We start from the raw sequence: 20,345 nt of genomic DNA on the forward strand, positions 1-20,345 counted from the left end.
CTCCTACACCCTACGACGACTGAACAAATTCATCAAGGCACAGAAGTTCCGGATGGTCACCCTCCAGCACGTGCTGGGTCAACTGGAGGAGGGCGATTTCCTGTCGTCGTTGGATTTGGAGGATGCCTACTTCCATATCCCCATCCTAAAGGGACACCGAATGTTTCTCAGATTCGTGGTCCAAGGGCATCACTATCAGTTCAGAGCCCTTCCCTTCGGATTGAGGTCAGCACCCAGGGTGTTCTCCAAGTGCCTCACACCGGTGGCGGCGCGGCTGCGCCTGGAGGGGATCCACGTCTACCCCTACCTGGACGACTGGCTCATCCGAGCAAAGACGAAGGAGCTCGCCGCGGAGCACACGACAAGGACCGTCCAACTAATCACAGGCCTGGGATTCTCCATAAACTACGCCAAGTCCCACCTGGTGCCTGCGCAAGATGCACTGTTTCTGGGAGCGAAGCTCGACACAGTGTCGCTTCTGGCCTCTCCGTCGGAGGAAAGGACGAGGGCCATCTTGGGCAAGGTGCAGCGGATGCTGGTTGCGGACGCGGCCAGGGTAAGGTCCATCAAGTCCCTCCTCGGAATGATGTCTTCTTGCATTTATCTCATCCGCCTGTGCAGGCTTCGGATGCGCCCGTTACAGGAGTTCCTGGACGCTCGCTTGATCCAGACGACGGGCAGCTTCAAGGACAGGATCACGCTCGACGAGAGCTTCTGACGAGCGATCCGGTGGTGGGGCACCCGCGCGCATCTGACGGCGGGCATGGACTTCCAGACCCCGGGCCACCAGAAGACAGTGACCATGGATGCCTTCCTGGAAGGGTGGGGAGCGCACACTGCCGGCAGAGAAGTCCCTCCATATCAACGTCCTGGAACTCCATGCAGTGTTTTGGGCCCTCAGGTCCTTTCTTCCGTCCCTCAAGGGCAAGGTGGTGAGGGTCTTCACTGACAACTCCACCACCATGTTCTACATCAGGAAGCAGGGCGGTACCAGATCCCCAGCCCTGTCCAAGGAGGCGCAGGATCTGTGACATTGGGCCGTCGTCCAAGGGATGTTTCTGGTGCCGTTTCATCTGGCAGGAATAAAAAACACCATCGCCGACGCTCTCAGCAGAGAGCTGCGCTCGTGCCACGAGTGGGAACTACGACAGGATCCAGTGGACCGCCTCTTCCGACGGTGGGGCACACCCCAGATCGATCTGTTTGCGACGTCGACGAACACCAAGTGCCGGAGGTTCGCCAGCAGGTTTCTCCAGCCGAGGAGCTTGGGCGATGCTTTCTCGTTCCCCTGGGAGGGCCTGTTCCTATATGCGTTCCCTCCATTGCCGCTGCTGATCCGGCTCATCAACCAGCTCAAGAGGTCACGGTGCAGGATGATCCTCGTCGCACCTGCGTGGCCAAGGCAGATATGGTTCCCGGACCTTCTGGACTTGTCAGCGTCCCCGTCATTCAAACTGCCAGTGGACGTGGATCTTCTCTCCAGGGAAGGAGGCGCCATCCTCCATCACGACCCACAGTAGCTGAACTATAAGGCATAGCACCTGCCGCGTTAGAGTTTGGAGGTTACGACATACCGGCCGACTGCAGTGAGGTTCTTGCAAAGGCCAGGGTGTCCTCAACTCTTAAATGCTACGGACACAAATGGAAGAGGTTCTCTGTCTGGTGCCACGCACAGAAGATTAACCCTCTACGGATTACGGCTCCTCAAGTACTGCCGTACCTACTGACGCTGGCCAAGGCTGGACTGGCGCACGCTTCCATCAAGATTCATCTTGCTGCGATCTCCCGATACACCAGAACCACGGGACGGACGTCTTTGTGGTCTCATCGTCTGGTGAAAGAATTCCTGAAGGGACTGTTCAGATTGTTCCCGCCGGTGAAGGCCCCGGCCCCGGCGTGGGAGCTCCACTTGGTGCTGACCAAGCTCATGGGACCTCCGTCCGAGCCTCTGCACTCAGCTCTGTTGAAGTTCTTGTCATGGAAAACAGCGTTTCTTGTGGCCATCACCTCCGCACGACGGGTGGGAGAGATCCAGGCCCTTTCCTGCAAGCCCCTGTACTTGACTTTTCACGACACGAGGGTAGTGCTCAGGACGCACCTCAACGAACCCTTGGTGTTGCCTGTTTTCTTCCCGTCGCCTTTGTCGCCGGCTGAAAGGACTTTGCACTCGCTGGAGTTCTACGTGGACCGCACGAAGAGTTTTTGGAAGACGTCACAACTTTTTGTGAACTTTGGACCGGTCAATCAGGGGAAGGCTCTCTCGAAGGCTTCCATTTCCAGATGGCTCTCCGGCTGTATCATGTACTGTCATCGGTTGGCAAACCGACCGCTGCCTGGCCGTCCGAGAGCCCATTCCACCAGAGCGATCGCAGCTACCACGGCGTTCCTATCTGGTGTGCCCTTGCTGGACATCTGCAGGGCTGCTACGTGGAGGTCGACGCACACCTTCACGAAATTCTACTGCGTCGATCGGGATTCCAGGGAGGAGTCAAGGGTCGGCCAAGCAGTGCTGCGCAACCTGTTCGCCTAAGGTGAGCCTGGTGAGGAGGTAAGATTTGCTTAATGTTGGGTTTTGGATGTAATGCTTAATGTTGAGCCTTTGCCACCTCCCGTGGTTGTGCATGTGTGTACCGCTATGTATTCTTTTATTCATGAGCATGTGAATCCATGACAGACCCCATGCTGGAGAAGGAACAAGTTACTTAACTGTAACTGTTGTTCTTCAGCATGGGTCTGGCATGGATTCACATGCGAACCCTCCCGCCTACCCCTCTGCGGCTCTTCACTTGGTCATACTGCCACTTCACGTGCTACCAAATCTGAAGATGGCTGCCAGAGGCGGGGCTTAGGGAGATGGCAGTCATTGGCTGTGGTCAGTATGACGCAGAGATCAGTGATTGGTTACTACCACGAAAGACAGATCAGAAACGAAACTGATACTGATTTTTCTTTACCGAGGATTCCCAGCCTGACGACGGAGAATGTTCATGAGCATGTGAATCCATGCCAGACCCATGCTGGAGAACAACAGTTACAGGTAAGTAACTTGTTCCTTACTGCTGCCATAAAGCGCTTAAAGACAGGAAAGGCCCCGGGGGAAGATAGCTTCACACCCGGTTTTTATAAAGCGTTCTCTGCACTCCTTGCCCCCTTCCTAGCAACTCTGTTTAATTAAATCTTTGAAACGGGCCAAGCGCCCCCGTCCTTTGCTCAGGCCCTCCTCGCCGTCATTCCAAAAGAAGGCAGAGACCCTAAACACTGCAGCTCCTATCGGCCCATCTCTCTTCCTAACATTGATGCTAAAATATACGCAAGGGTAATCGCAGGCCGGCTTGAAATGTATCTACCGCGACTTATACATTCTGACCAAGTTGTTTTCATCATCGGGAGACAGGGAGCTGACACGATGAGAAAAACACTCCATCTGATACTCGAAGCACAAGGAATGAGAGAAGGCCCATCTCTTCTGTCCTTAGATGCCGATAAGGCCTCTGACAGGGTGGTCTGGGACTTTGGAATGGGTTGGGACCAAACAAAATTCTGTCGCACCATTAAGGCACTGTACACATCTCTCAGGACATCTGTGACAGTGACCGGAAGCTACTCAAGGTGGTTTCCTTTGGAAAGGGGAACGAGACAAGGCTGTCACTGTCCGCAATAGTGTTTGTGCTGTCCCTCGAACCGCTGGCGCAGAAACTAAGACACGATGACAGGGTTAAAGGAATTAAAGTGGGAGAACGAGAATATAAACTGGGCCTTTATGCTGACGATATTCTCCTACACCTAACTGATCCCTTAAACTCAGTCCCAGCTGGACTATGTATAATTGAAGAATATGGCGAATTAGCCGGCCTCAAAATTAATACAGGAAAGTCGATCCTCCTCCCAATTGATAAAAGCAAGGACTCCGAAGTGGAACGATTCGCTCCGCTAGGGGTGAAGGTCAGCCTCTCCGCACTCAGATATCTGGGCATTAATGTTACCCGAGAACTAGGCTCTTTATAGCAAGCTAATTTCCCCCCGCTATCACTTACCCTCCAAAAAGATATCGAAAAGTGGTACAGACTGACCATCTCCTGGTTTGGCCGCCTGAACGCTATAAAAATGGTGCTACTGCCCAAAATACTGTACCTTTTTCAAATGCTCCCCATTAGAATGCACAAAGAATATTTCATTGACACTAGGAAGTCCCTGTTAACCTTCATATGGCAAAATCAAAAGCGCAGAGTCCCCAGATCCTTGCTCCAACTACGAAAGGACAATGCAGGGGTAGGCCTCCCAGGCATAGAAACGTATTACAGAGCGACCCAATTGCGCGTATTGATTCCGCACGCCAGGCAACAGTCGGACCCGCAATGGATAGCCCTAGACAATTACCATCTTCGCCCATTCATTCTAGGTGAATGGCTTTGGGTTCCAGGGCCCCAATTACGGAACAGCATTAAAACTCACCCCATCATTGGAACAATATGGGCACTGTGGACACCTGGCAAGAAAATGGAGGGAATTACGACTTGGCCTTCCCCTCTGGGACACCTGTGGGCACCACGAATCCGAGATGCGATCCCGGACCCCGGGAGCTTCGAGGACTGGTATCAGGCGGGACTAGAAAGAGCTGGGCAGCTGTGGAGGAATAATACCTTAATCGCCATTCAGGAGCTACAAGAGGCACTCGGTATAGGCCCACTTGCGGTGTTCTTATACTTGAGACTCAGAGGTTATGACAAGGGCGATATGGAAGAGCCAACTACAAAGAGACCTCACCCCTTTCGAAAGAATTCTTAATACCTGTACAAGCTCTAAAGGCCTAATAAGCGCAATGTACTTGGCGTTGATTGAGGTTTCTATCACACCATCCCTCACGCTGAAGAACAAATGGGAAGCAGATATGGGTAGACACATCTCACAAAAGCTATGGTTACAAATATGTAGGAGAACAGCAAAATCATCCATATCCTGCCAATACAAGCTACATGCCATCAAGCTAATATACAGATGGCAATATGACCCACTTAGATTAGCTAAAATGTATCCAGGAGTAAGCCCATACTGCTGGAGGGGCTTTGGGAGGAAAGCTGACTATTGGCATATGTGGTGGGTATGTGTCGGTCCAAGCTTACTGGTCAGAAGTTCTCAGTTGGATCAAAGAGTTAGATGATGAAGAAAGGGAGAAACAACCATTGTTGATTCTACTTGGCCTGATCGAAACAGAAGAGACGACCACTAAAGCACCCAAAATGATACAAGGCCTACTGATGGCCGCAAGAGCTTGTCTCACTATGGTGTGGAAGAGGGCTACGCTCCCTACCAAAACAGAATGGATAGGTGTCGCCCAAAACATTTAGAGAATGGACAACCTGACTGCAGCCCTTCATGGGGGCCGCACCTCAGTTGAAAATGAATGCTCAGAATTTCGGGCTAAATACATCACTCAGTAGAATGTGTGCGAAACATTATAAAAGTCATAGACATCCTATAAAACAGTTGACATTGTCTGCTAAACCAAATCCAAGAAGTATTATGTGTTCCTCTGCTTAGTGTATGGTTCTAATAATGATCCCGATTTTGAAAGTTGAATTGTATTAACCCTCCTGTTGGTATTATGAGGGAAAGGGGGGGTGACAGAGGGTAGAGAGCTTTTGAAAATGCTATTGAGAAGATTATAAGCTTTACAACGATACCAAATGTTATATGCAATGTTTTGTATATTTCCTTTTATACAACTTCTTGTGGAAAATGTCTGTAATTGAATGTCAAAACCCCTACTTTAAAACTAATAAAAACGAAATTAAAAAAAAAAAAAAGTTACGGGACACACGCACTAATTTATTTTAACATACCAATACATTTTGTTTGCTAGATTTGTTTATTGGAGCCATATTTGAACCCATTTGTATTCTTTGGAATCTTCTCTCTGCGTGTTTTCAATTTTTGTAGCATGGAAGACTATATAGTGGAGATCATATCTTGAAAATTGGTGACACTGACCTTTCTGGAATGGGCAGTGAACAGGTGGCGCAAGTCCTGAGACAGTGTGGAAATCGAGTAAAGCTGGTCATTGCAAGAGGCCCTGTGGAGGATGCAGCCTTACCTGCCCACTCCGGTATCCCGGCAGCCCCTGCACTTCCATCTGTACCAGAGAAACAGGTACGTCTGGAGATGAGGACCTCAAGATCGAAGTTGTGTCTCAAATGATCGAGAATCTTATAAGTGCTAGTGCTGTGTTTTGTAGAAGATGATTTTGATAGCCGCCATTTTGAGTCAGTCTGTGCGTGTTAAGGAAGTGAAGTTTGCTTGCCTGAGCCGGGAAGGCTAGGATAGCTTTAATTGTCTATTTTGGCAACTCGCTTAGACACAGGGTAGCATTGAGTAATGGTTATGTTTTGTTATTGGGCATTTGCCTTGCACAATTTGTATGATCTCAATACGCTATGGGTTGAATGCCCTCGGGTACCGTGGTCCAGGTCAGTGGTGAAAGTAGGGTGTTAAGTAGTGCGTGTGTGCACTCAATATTTATTTTATTGATTGCGTAATTCTAAAGCGCCTATACAGCAAATGGTGTTTGAAGGCACCACAAGACAAAAAAGGGGTGTGGGGACAGGAAAGAAAAACAATAAATGTCCTACTAGGCCATGTGTCATTTGGATCGTGCAAGTACGGTAACAAGAAGTGCAAGGGGGAGTATAGAGGGGAGTTGGGCGGTCGGGGCAGAAGGGATAATGCTAGGGTGGAAAGGAAGCGTGCGGCAGAGGGTGGCATACAAGAGAAGGGAGGAGGAAGGGAAGAAGAGGGTCCCAGGGGCTAGGCAAGTGCTAAGGGGAAGCCAGGTGGGCAAGTGCCAGGGGCTGCAGGGGGTGGAGACCACATGATAGGTGCAAGGATGGGGGTTGACCAGACTTGGTTGGAAGGCACATGCCATCAGGCTACTCGGGGGAAGGGGGCTCGGAAGGGCAAGTGAAGGTTAGGGTGGGTGCTGGTGTAAACTGGTCAAGGAAAGCCTGGTGCCCTGTAGGACTCAGAAGGGGCCACGAAGCAAGTTGAGGGGGAGGAGGGGGGCATTAGCAAGGGTGGGGGAGAGGGAAGGAAGAAGAGAAAAGCAGGGTCTTGAGAAGCTTCCAGAACTTAAGGAGATCTGGCTCACGCCTGAGAGCGGCACGGAGACCATTCCAGAGGGAGGCTCCTGCCGAAGAGAGATCCACCCCCCCTCCACTCTCTGCTTGGAAAAGCATCTGATCTGTAGAGAATTGGAGCTAGAAGACCGAAGGGCTCTAGCAGGGAGCTATCTAGGGAGGGAGAGTTGGATGTAGCAGAGACCCAGGCCCCAGTAAGCCTTATGTAGAATGCAGAGGGTCTTGAACTTGATCCTCGCAGCAACCGCGAGCCATTGGATGGATTTTAGGGCTGGAGATATGCGGCCCCTGGGCTTGATGCCAAGGATAAACTCACTGTCCTATTCTAGATTAGCTGAAAAGGGCGAAGGGAGGATAAAGGCAGATTGAGGAAGAGGATGTTTCAGTAGTCAAGCCTAAAGAGGACCACAGCTCTGGCGACATTGAGTTTCTGGGGGAAGGTGAGGAAAGGGAGAAGGCCTCTGAGGAGGTGAAGCTGAAAGTGGGCCCTCTTGGCAAGGTTCGCGATGTGAGGTGAGAAGGAGAGAGAGGAGTCGAAGATGACGCCGAGGATTGTAGCCTCACAAGAGGGTGAGGGGACGGGACCCAAGGAGGGCGGCCAGAGAGTAGGAGGGAAGGGTGGAGGAGGGGTCCCAATGAGAAGGAACTCAGTCTCACTGGCATTAAGTCGGAGATCGTCAGCAGCCAGACCACATTTTGTGGTGGGTAGCTGCATTCTGATGCTAGGAGTAGTGTGGAGGTTGTGTGAGACCAAGTATGTGTGCAGCTAGGCAGAATTATCTTGTGTAGCTGCATTCTAGTGGAGTTGGTGCTTGTATCTGAGATTGTGTGCAGCTAGGCCGATTTTTTTCGTGGGGAAATAACTGCATTCTAAAGATTGTTGAGGTGTGCATGGTGGTGTATAATTAATTGTGTGCAGCGATGCCGAAATTAATCATCGGGGATAGCCGCATTTTATTGTTTTTTTGGTGCAGATTAGTCCACAGATTGGTGGGTATATGCAAGTATCTGTGCATTTGGAAGAGGTCCCATCTAAGTGCAACACATTTCCTACCCCACCATGCCCCCGGAGTTGGGGGTGGGGAGGGGATTAGCTTGTCCTTGACAAAATTTAAAAGGCAAAGCAGCCTCCCCAAGCAAGCTTGCATGAAGTGGGAAGGTTTGGGAGACGGCCAGGAACAGTGTTTCTGGCCAGGGTTTAGGAGGAGGAGTATGCTGTTGGGGCGATTTAGTTTAGAAACTGAGGCAAGGGCAGGGACATGTTCAATTGCCAAGCCAGCATTACGGCACCTTTGCACGTGTAGAAAATCTGTTTGCGCGTAGGCAACCGTTGCTGATGCATGCATCATCTCATTAGAATGATTGCAGATAAGCTTGCTCCATTTTTGCCCTAGTGCTAATGCGATTGCGTAGGCCCTAGCAGCACGTGCAGGTATGTAAATGTGCCATAATACTACCGTATTCGTTTTGGTAATCAGTCAAATGACAGTTCATTTTTTATTAAACATTTGATTTTACTTTAAAAAGAAAGCACATTTATCATGTCAGATTCAACTTTTTTCATTCAAGATTGTCATTATTCTTTCTTTCAACATTTTTGCATAGCACTGTTCAAGACACCAGATCCATTTGTCTTCTGGATTAAATCCATGTCAGTTGTTGACACACGCATGCAATGCCACACACCAGCCCCTGTAGTAAATTAAGGATTATATTCATTCATCCCAGTCACCCACACCACATAGACCTCAGAGACCAGAGGTCCGATCAATGGCGACTGTTGTGCTGTAGAAGAAAAATACAGTATACCATCAAATAATAGTCTAATGCTCCCTGTGGCTAATGGTAAATCAGGCATATATAAATTGCAAATATTAACCCTTTCTCTAATTTCTAGAAATAAAATTCGTTTTAGAATCTGTCATCCTGCCTCTCAAAACATTGAATAAGGCTGGTGTTGTCACATCCTAAGGAATGTGCTTCATGGCTTAGATGTTGGCACAATAAATAAACCTGCTCTACGACAGTGACTGGTCTTCTGCCCTCGAAGCCTCGAAGAGCCATAATTTATAAGAAATGGCATACTCCTTGCCACTGTTAAACAATATGTTTTGTTTGCAATGAATGCAGAGGACCCAAGGAATCTATTCACGATAAATAGGAGTGACGCGCAACTAATGATCAAAATGTCTTCATTATTCTCTGCAGCATGCAGAAGCATGCAGTGGCAGAGCAAAAAATAGCAGAGCATTTAGATGCCTTAGACAAAGGAAAGTGTTGGCAAGGTAATGCTCTAGCCAACACTTGAAAGGCTCCCTACTCTTCACTATTGTATGGACTTCAATTTTATATAGTCAATGATGTGGTCTCAAATGTCAGGGGTAGTGCATGCTAGGAAGGACAGTACGTGAATACTGTTGGATTTGGTGTCTTAAGAAAAGCTACTGAGTTCTGGCAGTCCTGACCTCCGATTATTTTATAATCTGTTATTTTTCTTCTTTACAGGCAGACTTTGCAATGGATACAAATGAAAATGAGGAACAGTTTGATGTGGAGTTGACAAAAAATGCCCAGGGATTGGGAATAACAATTGCTGGCTACATTGGCGACAAGAATTCTGGTAAGGTGATCATTGATTTGATGCAGTACTATTTATTATAAGTGCAATTGACAGTTCACTATGCATAACAGTGCAAGGTGCCATTTCCAAAGTTCTAAGCTGCGGTACAATCACTGCAGTCGGTCAGCATTGGGCCTTCAGACTAAGCAGCCAGGATTTGAAAATATTCAATGTTGGTGCAAATGTTTTCAGCAATGCAATGCAATTTTACCATTAACATTATACACATTTTCACATTTTATAGAACCGCTTTAGAAAGTGTTTCTCATGTGTTTGGAAAAACACAAAAGACTAAATTGCTTTAACTGTTGTCACATAGTCAACAGACAGACTTTGACAACAGAGGATGGAGACCACCCTCAGCCTGTTGTGCAAGGCTTATCATGGTGGAGCCCCCAGCTATCACTATCAAACAATGGGAAGGTGGCAGTTGGGAGGGCCCCATTTTCTGTCACCTTGCCAAGTACCGGTATGTGTTTGGGTAGTACCACTTATAATCACTCCATAACTCTTCATGAAGATGCTGGCCAGTTGCTACATTTTCACTGCAGGCCACAACATCCATTAATGATATGGTCAGACCCTCCACAACATGACAGCTCACCAGCAGCTCCAGACAGATCGCGCCAGTGGCCAGATCTTTTGAGACCGGGGGAAAGAGAGAACCACTATACAGAGCATCAGCGACCATGTGCGGCCGGAGGGAATTCTATTCGCCACCAGCTGACACCAGCGCACTCCGTGATCAAATGGCTGCATTAAGGCTCCGTAACACAGACATTTCAAACCAGTCGCAGAACGGCTCCCTGACAAGAAATCAAGAGACACTCCCTTGCTTACCTTTGACTCAGTCGCAGCACGCTTCCCTGACAAAAACAGGATTATTTTCCATTATGGGCCCACAGTACCCCAGCATAGCGGAAGTGCAAGGTGAAAAGGGGTGGGGCTTAGTCCCATTTTCATGTATGTAGATGTCTGTAACACCTCCTCGACAAGGATGACAGGCCAACATTATCCCAGTGGGTAGGCTCAGTGGGAGAAGGAGGGGTACAATAAATCTGAGGACAGGAAACAGGAAGGATTGTTCTCTTCGAGTGAGGTTTAGAGGAAGAGGAAGAGGAGGAAAGTGAGGTCTAGAGGAAGAGGAAGAATAAGTGGCAAACCAAGAGACCAGAAGGAGGAAGGACGATGGATAGGAGTGTGGAGGAGGCTATTAGAAAATATGAGGTATTGTTTGGTGAGATAAGGTGGTATTGTGTTGTGAGTGTTTGTGTAAAGTGTCAGTGAGTACGGTGTGAGTGAGTAGTGGTGATCTACTGGTTTATTATTTGGTTTACATTGTATCAAGTCTTTTCTATCAAGAATGCTACTTTTCGAGGGGATTGGGTCCTCCGACGTATTCCATATCTATGACAATAATAACCACAGCTATTCTGCTTCGGAAAATATTCGGGTCCTGCGTCGATGACGTTGATACGCTGTCCTCGAGGGCCTCCGTCGAGCCAACGTCACTGGATGTTATAAGTAGGACGCACGACGCCCGTAGCCTCAGTTCGTTTTTTTCCACGAATGTGTTCGCTTCAGAGATCTCGGCGTGCCTCAACTCTTCTGAGTTCTGTTCTTTCGGTTCCTTGAACCTGTTCGTTTGTGATATCTTTGATGTCCTCGTCTTCTACCCCGCGGCTGGGTTTTAAGAAGTGTTGGGAATGCGGGTCCAAGATGTCGTTGACGGATTTGCACGCCCTTGCCTCGGGTGCCTCGGTGGGGACCACGACACGGATGACTGTGTGTACTGCCAGTCGCTTACTTCGAAGGCCTTGCGGGAGCGTAAGAAGAAGCTTTCTGTAGGTAAGGTGGCCAAGCCCCGGAAGTCGAAGCCCACCGGCCTTTCAACTGACGATTCGAGGGGCGACTCTCCATATCGTCGTCGTCGGTCCATGGGGGTCTCGGTCCCAGAGTAGGTCCCGCCATTCCTCTGCTTCTTCGAGGCACTCATGGGAGCGCCGTCGCAGGTCGCCTTCCCCGTCCTCCTCCAAGTATTCCGCCCTTCGGCGGGTTGCTTTTCCCAACAAGCTTCTTCTGCCGAGCCGTTGAAAGACGCCGGCCGTGACCGTGCTAGAGACACCGCTCGCACGCCTTCGAGCTCGAGTGGTCGTCGCGATCACCGGGCGCCTTCGAGGTCCCGATCGGACAAGGTTGTTCGCTCTAGACATGCCCGTTCCAGGTCTCGGTCCTCGCCGCCCTCGAGACCGTCGGAGCCTGTGAAGTCTTCGATTAAGATTAAGGTTGTCGAGGGACTCTCTCGAGGCTCCACCTCCGAGGAAGCCGTTGATGCCATCAGCGCCCAGGCTGTCGAAGGACACACTCTGCCCTAGAGGACTGTGTCGAAGCTATCGGCGCCACGCTCGACGTCTATGCTGATTGCATCAACGCCCTCAACGCCTTTTGAGACTGTTTTGTCAGAGGTACCTCGTGGTACGGTGGAACCCCCTAGAAAGGCTCTGGCCAAGGCTAAAAATGTCTTTGTCCCTTTTTCTGTGCCCTCATTCCAGCCTCTGGATTATATTTCTGAGGTGGATGAAGGTTCTGAGGAAGCGTTGGTTCCTGATACGGTACCGGACAAGATTTTGTCTGGTCATAGCCAGATTGATGACCTGCGTCAGTCGTTGCCCGACGCCAGTGGTCTGGACACCTCTCCGGAGGTGGAGTTCTGTAGGCCTGAGCCTGGCACCCATGCGGAGTCCTCCTACCGGCGCCTTATGTTGAGGGTAACGGAATACTTGGGGTGGTCTGTGCCACCAGTGGATTTTCTGCAGGATGACCTGACGGATATCCTCGACCAAGGTCCACCAACTGACCCGGTACTGCCATTCCATATGGCCATGCAAAGAAGGGTGGCGGCGGCTTGGACTGCCCTTAAGAGTCTCCCGGCAGTGAGCAAGTCTTTGCCGCGAAAATACCATCCAGCCAGTAGCGACCCCTGCTACTTGAGCACACACCCCACTCCGGAGAGTTTGGTGGTGCAGGCGGCTATGGCCCCAGCAAAGCAGGCTTCGTACCCTACCATCCCTCCTGATAGGGACGACAAGCGTTTTGATGGCTGGGCGAAGAAAGTGTTTTCTTCAGGGGGTATGGCTTTGCAGACAGCCAACTCCATGTGTGCCTTGTCACGTTTCACGCACACTCTGTGGAACTGTATTTCGTTAGCGGCTGATCATATTCCCGAAGGGGAGGAACGGGATGGTTTTCTTGCCATGGTGCAGGATGGCAAGGATGCCATGTGTGAGTCCGTTCGGTCGGGTCTGGACATGGCAGATTGTGTCAGCCGGTCCATGGCGGCGAGCACCGTAATACGCAGGTTTGCGTGGTTGCGAAGTTGGGGTTTGCTCCTGATGTGCAAGCCCGGCTCCTCAACATGCCCTTTGATGGTGAACATCTTTTTGGCAGCAAGGCTGACGAGAGCCTTGAGAGGTTGCAGAACTCCAAAGCGGCAGCAAAGTCGTTGAGCGCTGCAATTCACCAACCTCCGCCTTTTCGTCTAAGGGGAGAGCAATGGAGGGGAGGTTCCTTTCGATATTTCTCATCCTTTAGTAGGTCGAGAGGAGCTGCAAGTCAAAGGGGCCACTGTAGGAGTGCCAGAGGTGGAAAACAGGGTACTCGGGGTGCCAAGTCCACTCGGGCATTTGCCTCTTTACCCTCAGGCAATGCCGCAGCCGCTTCAGTTCAGTCATGAGGCCAGGAGCCATGGTTCGCCGGTTGGGGGAAGGCTGGCGCAGCATCTTGTAGAATGGCGTGCCATTACTTCAGATGTGTGGGTTCTTGAGATCATAGCCCATGGCTACTGTCTTCCTTTCTGGCAAAGTCCTTGTGATAATCCACCAGGGAATCTCTCTATGAGGAGTCCAGACCCGCTCCTTGCGCAGGAAATACAAGCCCTGCTGGAGAAAGGCGCCATAGAACTTGTGCCTGTAGCGGAGAGGAACAAGGGATGGTATTGCCCTTATTTTTTGATTTCTAAGCAAGACGGGGGATTGAGACCCATCCTGGACTTGCGCGGTTTGAACAAACTCCTCAGGAAGGACAAGTTCAAGATGGTTACTCTCTCTCAAGTTCTCCAGGCCCTTCAACTTCAGGACTGGTTGGTGTCTCTCGACCTGAAGTACGCTTACTTTCATGTGCCGATCCATCCCAAGCACAAGAAGTACCTGAGGTTCGCGGTTGGCGACTCGCACTTTCAGTTTTTGGTCCTGCCGTTCGGATTGACCTCCGCCCCAACGTTTTCACCAAGCTCATGGTGGTGGGTGGTGGCAGCATATCTCAGGAAAGCGGGGATTCACGTCTACCCCTACCTGGACAATTGGTTGATCGGGGCACGCTCTCCTGATTCTGACGGACAACACCGTGGCCATGCACTACCTCAACAAAAAGGGGGGGCAGGGTCACTTCCTCTGTGCAGGGAGGCGATGCAGCTCTGGTTCTGGGCCATCCAGCAGGAACTTTCGATCTCGGCAGTTCATCTGGCCGGAAACGTAAATGAGATGGCGGATGCTCTAAGCAGGCCGAGCGCAATCTCACGAGTGGGAGCTGGCTCAGGAGATTCTCCTGGAGATCTTTGCCCTTTGGGGGACCCCTCAAGTGGATCTCTTTGCCTCCGGTGTCAACCGGAAGTGTGAAAGGTTCTGCTTGTGGGGATTTCCTCCAAGAGGAGCCTTAGGAGACGCGTTTGTGGTGGAGTGGTCCTTCCCACTGCTGTACGCGTTTCATCCAGTCCCCGTCATCCCGCAAGTGCAGCAGAGGTTGCGGAGGTTCGGTTTCCGGATGATCCTCATTGCTCCGGCATGGGCCCGGAGAACGTGGTACCCGGACCTTCTCGACTTGTCCATCAGCCCTCGACGTCGTCGTCCCTACCGAAACGATCTGCTCTCACGGGAGGAGGGTCAGGTTCTCCATCCAGAGGTCAGATCCCTCAACCTTCACGCTTGGCTTCTGAAAGGTTGAGGTATAAGGATTGGGACCTCCTTGAAGACGTGATGGAGGTGTTGCTTTCAGCCAGACGGCCTGCAACCAAGTCCCTGCACCGTTTCCGTTGGAGAAAGTTCTGTGACTGGTGCAGTGTTAAGAATGTGGATCCTTTTCATGTGACATTCTGGTGGTTCTGTCTTTTTTGCTTTCATTGGCCCACAAGGGCCTGCAAGTGGGTACCATTAAAGGTTACCTGGCTGCGCTGTCCATATTTAAGCGCTCGTCTGAGCAGTGTTCTTTTTTCAAAATTCCTTTAATTTCTCAGTTTCTCAAACGGCTCATTAATGTGTTTCCGCCCTCACCTCTCCAGGTGCCTGGTTGGGATTTGAACCTAAAAGTTTCTATTGGGTGCTCCGTTTGAGCCTTTACATTCTTGTCCTTTGAGACTGTTAACACTTAAAACTGTATTTTTAGTTACGGTCACTTCCGCTCGCTGAGTGAGTTGCAGGCACTTTCAGTTAAGCCACCCTTCACTGTGTTTCATAAGGACAGGGTTGTCCTTAGAGATCGTCCTTCCTTTCTTCAGACGAAATTTCACTTAAGCCAGAAGGTTATTCTTCCGGCATTTTATCCTCCTCCGCATCCTGGTAAGGAAGAGGAGAGGCTCCATAAGTTGGATCCTAGGAGAGCTTTAAGTTTCTACATTTCACGCATGTCCCGGGTCAGAGTGGACGATCAGCTCTTTAAAGGTTACGCTGGAAGGCGTTTGGCACAAGCTGTTACTAAGCAGACTTTGGCAATTGATTATCTTTTCAATTTCTGAATGTTACCGCATTGCGGGTAAGGACCCTCCAGTTGGCTTACGGGCCCATTCTACTACGGGTATGGCTGCCTCTGCTGCCCTGCAGAGGGGTGTTCCTATTCGAAACATCTATGAAGCAGCCACTTGGGCTTCGGCACATACTTTTGTACGACACTACTCCCTAGACTCTATCCATGGGCAGGATCTGGCCTTTGGCAAGGCGGTCCTTTACTCTGCAATTTGATTGGGCATTCTAAATTGCACTCCTTGCCCACCGCATCGCCGCTCTCTACCCCAACTTTCAGTGCTATGCGGACGATACTCGGCTCATTTTCAGGCTACCCTCGGCCTCCTCCTCTCCTTCCCTCATCTCCGACTGTCTGTCTGCTATCCAGGAATGGTGTGCCGCCAATGACCTCTGCCTTAATGCCAGTAAGACTGAGATTCTACTCATCGGCTCACCCACTCCCTCCTTCCCTGCAGCTCTCTGGCCAGCCTCTCTTGGCCCTCTTCCTGCTTCTACCTGCAAGGCAAAAAACCTTGGGGTCACCTTCGACTCCACACTCTCCTTCTCTCCTCATATATCGAACGTCTCTAAGAAGTCACACTACCAGCTGCACCTCCTCAGAGGTATTCTTCCCTTCCTCTCCTTCCCCCAGAAGCTCACTGTCTCCCGAGCCCTGGTTCTCTCGAAGCTGGACGACTGTAACAGCCTCTATCTTAATCTGCCTGCCTCCACTCTCCGCCCTCTGCAACTCATCCAGAACAGAACTGCGAGACTTGTCCTTGGCCTCAAGCCCAGGGACCGTATCTCTCCAGTTCAAAACCCTCTGCATTGTCCACAAGGCCTTCTGGGGCCTGGGGCCTAAATACCTTCAACTCTCTCTTCCTAAATATCTTCCTTCCCGAGCCCTTCGCTCATCCGTCTCCAACTCCTTCAGGGTCAGCTGCTTCTCGAAGCAACGAGCTGGGGGTAGATCTCTCTCCGCGGCAGGGGCCTCCCTCTGGAATAGCCTTCCTGCCTCCCTGAAACTTGAGGAGAACCATCTCCGGTTCCGGAAGCACCTCAAAACCTTCCACTTTGCTTCTGCTTTCTCTCTCCCTCTCCCCTGCTAAATTCTTCACTGAAACTGCACTGAATCTGCAACTGGGCCACTCTCACCGACCTCGGTCCTGGGCCCAGCCACTCTCCACTTGCACTGCCTCCCTGGCAACCCCTGCACTGCGGGACTGTCTCTGTATCCCTACAGCCCCCCCTTCCCAGCACTTGCCTGCACTTACCTTGCACTTGCCACCAGCTGGCCCTATTTATTTATTTTATTCTACTTACATTGTACTGCACTTCCCCTTGCACTTTTTCCCTTCCCCCTACCCCTGCACTTGTGCGATCTAAATGACACCTGGCCTAGTAGGATCGTTGTCTGTCTTCCCCTTGTTCCCCCCCTCCCTGCCTCGTCGCGCCTTGAAACACTTGTGTATAGGCGCGTTACAAATGCCATATCATATCATATCATATATGCTAAATTCTTTTCCCTCCTCCATACGTTGGTACTGCTTTGGGAGACTGTCATAGATGTGGAATACGTCGGAGGACCCAATCGCCTTGAAGAACAAGTTACTTTCTTATCTGGTAACGTTCTTTCGATGGGATGGTCCGATGACGTATTCCATATCGCTCCCTCCCTCCCAACCTGCCCCCCTACAGAATTTCTTATGCGATTGCAGCTTACGTTTCCGCAAGGCTTTCTGTGGTCATACTGGCAGAAGATTGGTGCCACACGTTCTGGGGAAAAAACTACAACTGAGGCTACGTGCGGCCTACTTATAACATCCGGTGACGTCGGCTCGACGGAGGCCCTCGAGGACAGCGTATCGACGTCATCGACGCAGGACGCAGACGCCGAAAATTTTCCAAAGCAGCACAGATGTGGTGATTATTGTCATAGATATGGAATAGGTCGTCAGACCATCCCATCGAAAGAACGTTACCAGGTAAGAAAGTAACTTGTTCTTTGGGTTAAAGGTCACTATAAACTAGAGTCTGAATAAGTTCTAGCTTTAAACTTTTCTATTATTATTATTATCATCATTAATGATAATAAACCAGGGCTCAAAATGTGCATTCTCTACTAGCTAGAGTTACAATTGACTCTCGGCGAGTAAGAAATGGTGTGATGTGTGCATGTGGAGCTTTGAGACGTTAAGTGACTTTTTATCCATGGCTAGTAGCTTGCAATTTGGAAATTTTACAATAATAATAATTACATATCAATTTTTAAATGTAACTTTGCATAAAAGAATACAATCCATATACGTCATCAATAAAATGAACACACCCAGCATTTCATAAAAGTATACAATTATTGCAAATCAGTAAAAATATATCAGGCAATTAAATAAGGTCATTAATAGTATAGCAGTTCTTACAACATTTTCAAGTAAAATATAGACCAGGATGACAAAAAAATCCAACGAAGCCTAATATATTTTTCCTGTTATAGTACACATTTTTCCTTATGGTAAGTGCAGGTGCTAAAAAAGTTGCCAATAACTTAAACCAGATTAGAGGCACATTTTAAATTCAGATGCAATCTCCTCTGCATAAAAAATGGCAGGTTTTTCTAGACAATGAGCTATTGCATCAGATCTTTCCAGAACCTCCTACTTTTGCCTTAAGGAAGAATGGATAGTTAAGAAAAATGCTATTAAGGGCAGGGCCCACTTCAACATAGCAGACTATATTACTGGTCAAAAATAGGATACTTTTCCTTGTGACAATGGATTGTTTTGTGCCCGTGCCCTGTTTGAGTTTGAGAACCTATTGTCTTTTGTGTCAGATGTCAGGGTGCCACCCTGAGCTAGTGCATGATGGGCCCAGGGGTGAATGGGATGGATCCCCTATTCAGTGCTCCATGGCGGGCAACACTTGGCAGGGGACAATCACATGGTATATATGCAACCCCCCAGTCCCACTTTGAATGGGATCAAAGGCCAGACTCAATCTTCCTGACACTCCAAGCTAGTCTGGAACCTGTCAGGCCCCAAGGTCCTCAGAAGGTGAACTGTACTTCCCTTCCTACCACATGCAGTGTGTGATGCAGGGATGTCATTTCACCAAAATGCCTGGGGTAGCGGAAGTGACATCACACAAACCTTGACCTCTGATGACATCGCAGGACTTGATACCATTTGACCACACCCCCAAGTGACATCACTAAATGTGATGTCACACAATCTTTCACCCTTGACAAACCAGAAAGTGGCTTCACAAAACATTGTTCCAGTACACTAAAAAAATATTGTTAAACTATTACTGTAATATGATATACATTTCATACAAGAATGGATCGGCATGTGTAGCATTAATATTAGTGTGTATAGCACCAACAACCGTAAGGCAATAAAGCACTGTCAAACGGCCAGTGACAAATTGTTGCTGCTGGAATGGAAAACAGTGTATGTACAACCAATATAGTGAGAAACACTGAGATTAATATATTCCCAGAACAAACAAGTTTTTAAAAGCTTTTAACAGCCTGTAAACTGAGCTTTTGTCCAAAGAAAATACAGAAGTTGATTCCAGATTAGGACGCCCTGATTCGCCAGGCTTAACCACCTGCTGACAGCAGACCTGCCAATCAAGTCTCCCACAACTCATGGGAGTCTCCTACAAAAGGAGGCTGTGTTCCGCACTGCCACAATTTAACCTAATTCTACAGCAAAAATAGTCTGGAGGGAATCTTCCTGCTGTTGAAGCAAATCTCAGTTTTACTTGGGATAAGTTAAGACGTCCCCCAATTAAACACTTATATGTAATAGAACATGTTTCTTGGTGATTTTGCCATACACAATGTTGCAGGTGGCTGCTACTTTAATCTCAGAAAGGGGCAAAGAGGAAATCTGATGCGGTCAGAAGGCATAGAATACAGAAATTGCAAGGAGCACATCTCACTGCCTGTGCCAATGTATGTTTCTGCCCAGTGGTATTCCATACCTCAGTCCATCCATGAAAATATTCTCCATTACATTTGGAAGATAGGTATATGTGTAAGTACGTATGTATGTGTGTTTCTATGTACATGCGTAAGCCTGATGCGAGTGAGGTGTTGTGATAATGTACATGTATTTCTGATTTTGTGCGTGTGTGAATGAATGCACTCAGTGTGCATATTGTATGGATGCGCTTGTGAATGTCCATTAATGTGTATGTACAAAACAAAGAGGTGCTGGCTGGAAGATTTATAATTAATCTTAAACCTTTGGCAATTGCTCTGGGCGACCCTCTAGACCATCGTTGTTCGCCTGCCAAGCCACTATAGAAGGGGAAATACCATATGCAAATAAAGCTTTGTCCCAACCCCAAAGGGCCAGTCCAGTCTGAACTGCTAGGTCACATCCCTTACCATAAGCATCCAGAGACATGTTTTGGCCTCATTGGGCGTCATCAGTGAGGAGTAGCTTGGGTCTCTAGGACCAGCAGGCACTGGACCGTCTGGGCATACCCGTACCATTCAGGGTGACAAAGCAAAACAAAGAGTTCATGGCTGTAAGGTTTAGAATTCATCTTAAACCTCTCGTAATTGCTCTGGGCAACCCTCCATGCCATTGTTCTTCACCTGCCAAACCATTACAGAAAGGGGAAAGACCATATGTAAATCAGGCTTGCTTGATCTCACCCACAAAGGGGAAGTCCAGCTGGGAAATTCCAGACTGGGCTTCTCCCAAAGGTGGCAGAACCTAAATGATTAGCAAATGGCTGGACCCCTTTTCAAATGGCGTACTGTGGCAGGCTGCTGAGAGTAGTGTCAAAACCTTACACCCATCACTTTTT

General features: G+C 49.2%; 1 protein-coding gene across 17 annotated transcripts in view; it reads left to right on the forward strand.

The window, feature by feature from the left end:
- MPDZ (multiple PDZ domain crumbs cell polarity complex component) overlaps positions 1-20,345 on the forward strand; it is a 1,735,289-nt gene that overhangs the window by 468,624 nt on the left and 1,246,320 nt on the right. For all 17 annotated transcript variants that reach the window (XM_069626067.1, XM_069626068.1, XM_069626072.1 and 14 more), the window contains exons 8-9: positions 5,938-6,147; positions 9,636-9,750. In XM_069626067.1, the coding sequence (XP_069482168.1) occupies positions 5,938-6,147; positions 9,636-9,750 (325 nt within the window). The remainder of the gene's footprint in view (positions 1-5,937; positions 6,148-9,635; positions 9,751-20,345) is intronic.

Source organism: Ambystoma mexicanum, chromosome 6p (assembly GCF_040938575.1).
Source record: "Ambystoma mexicanum isolate Mex_15411 chromosome 6p, UKY_AmexF1_1, whole genome shotgun sequence".
NCBI lineage: Eukaryota > Metazoa > Chordata > Amphibia > Caudata > Ambystomatidae > Ambystoma > Ambystoma mexicanum.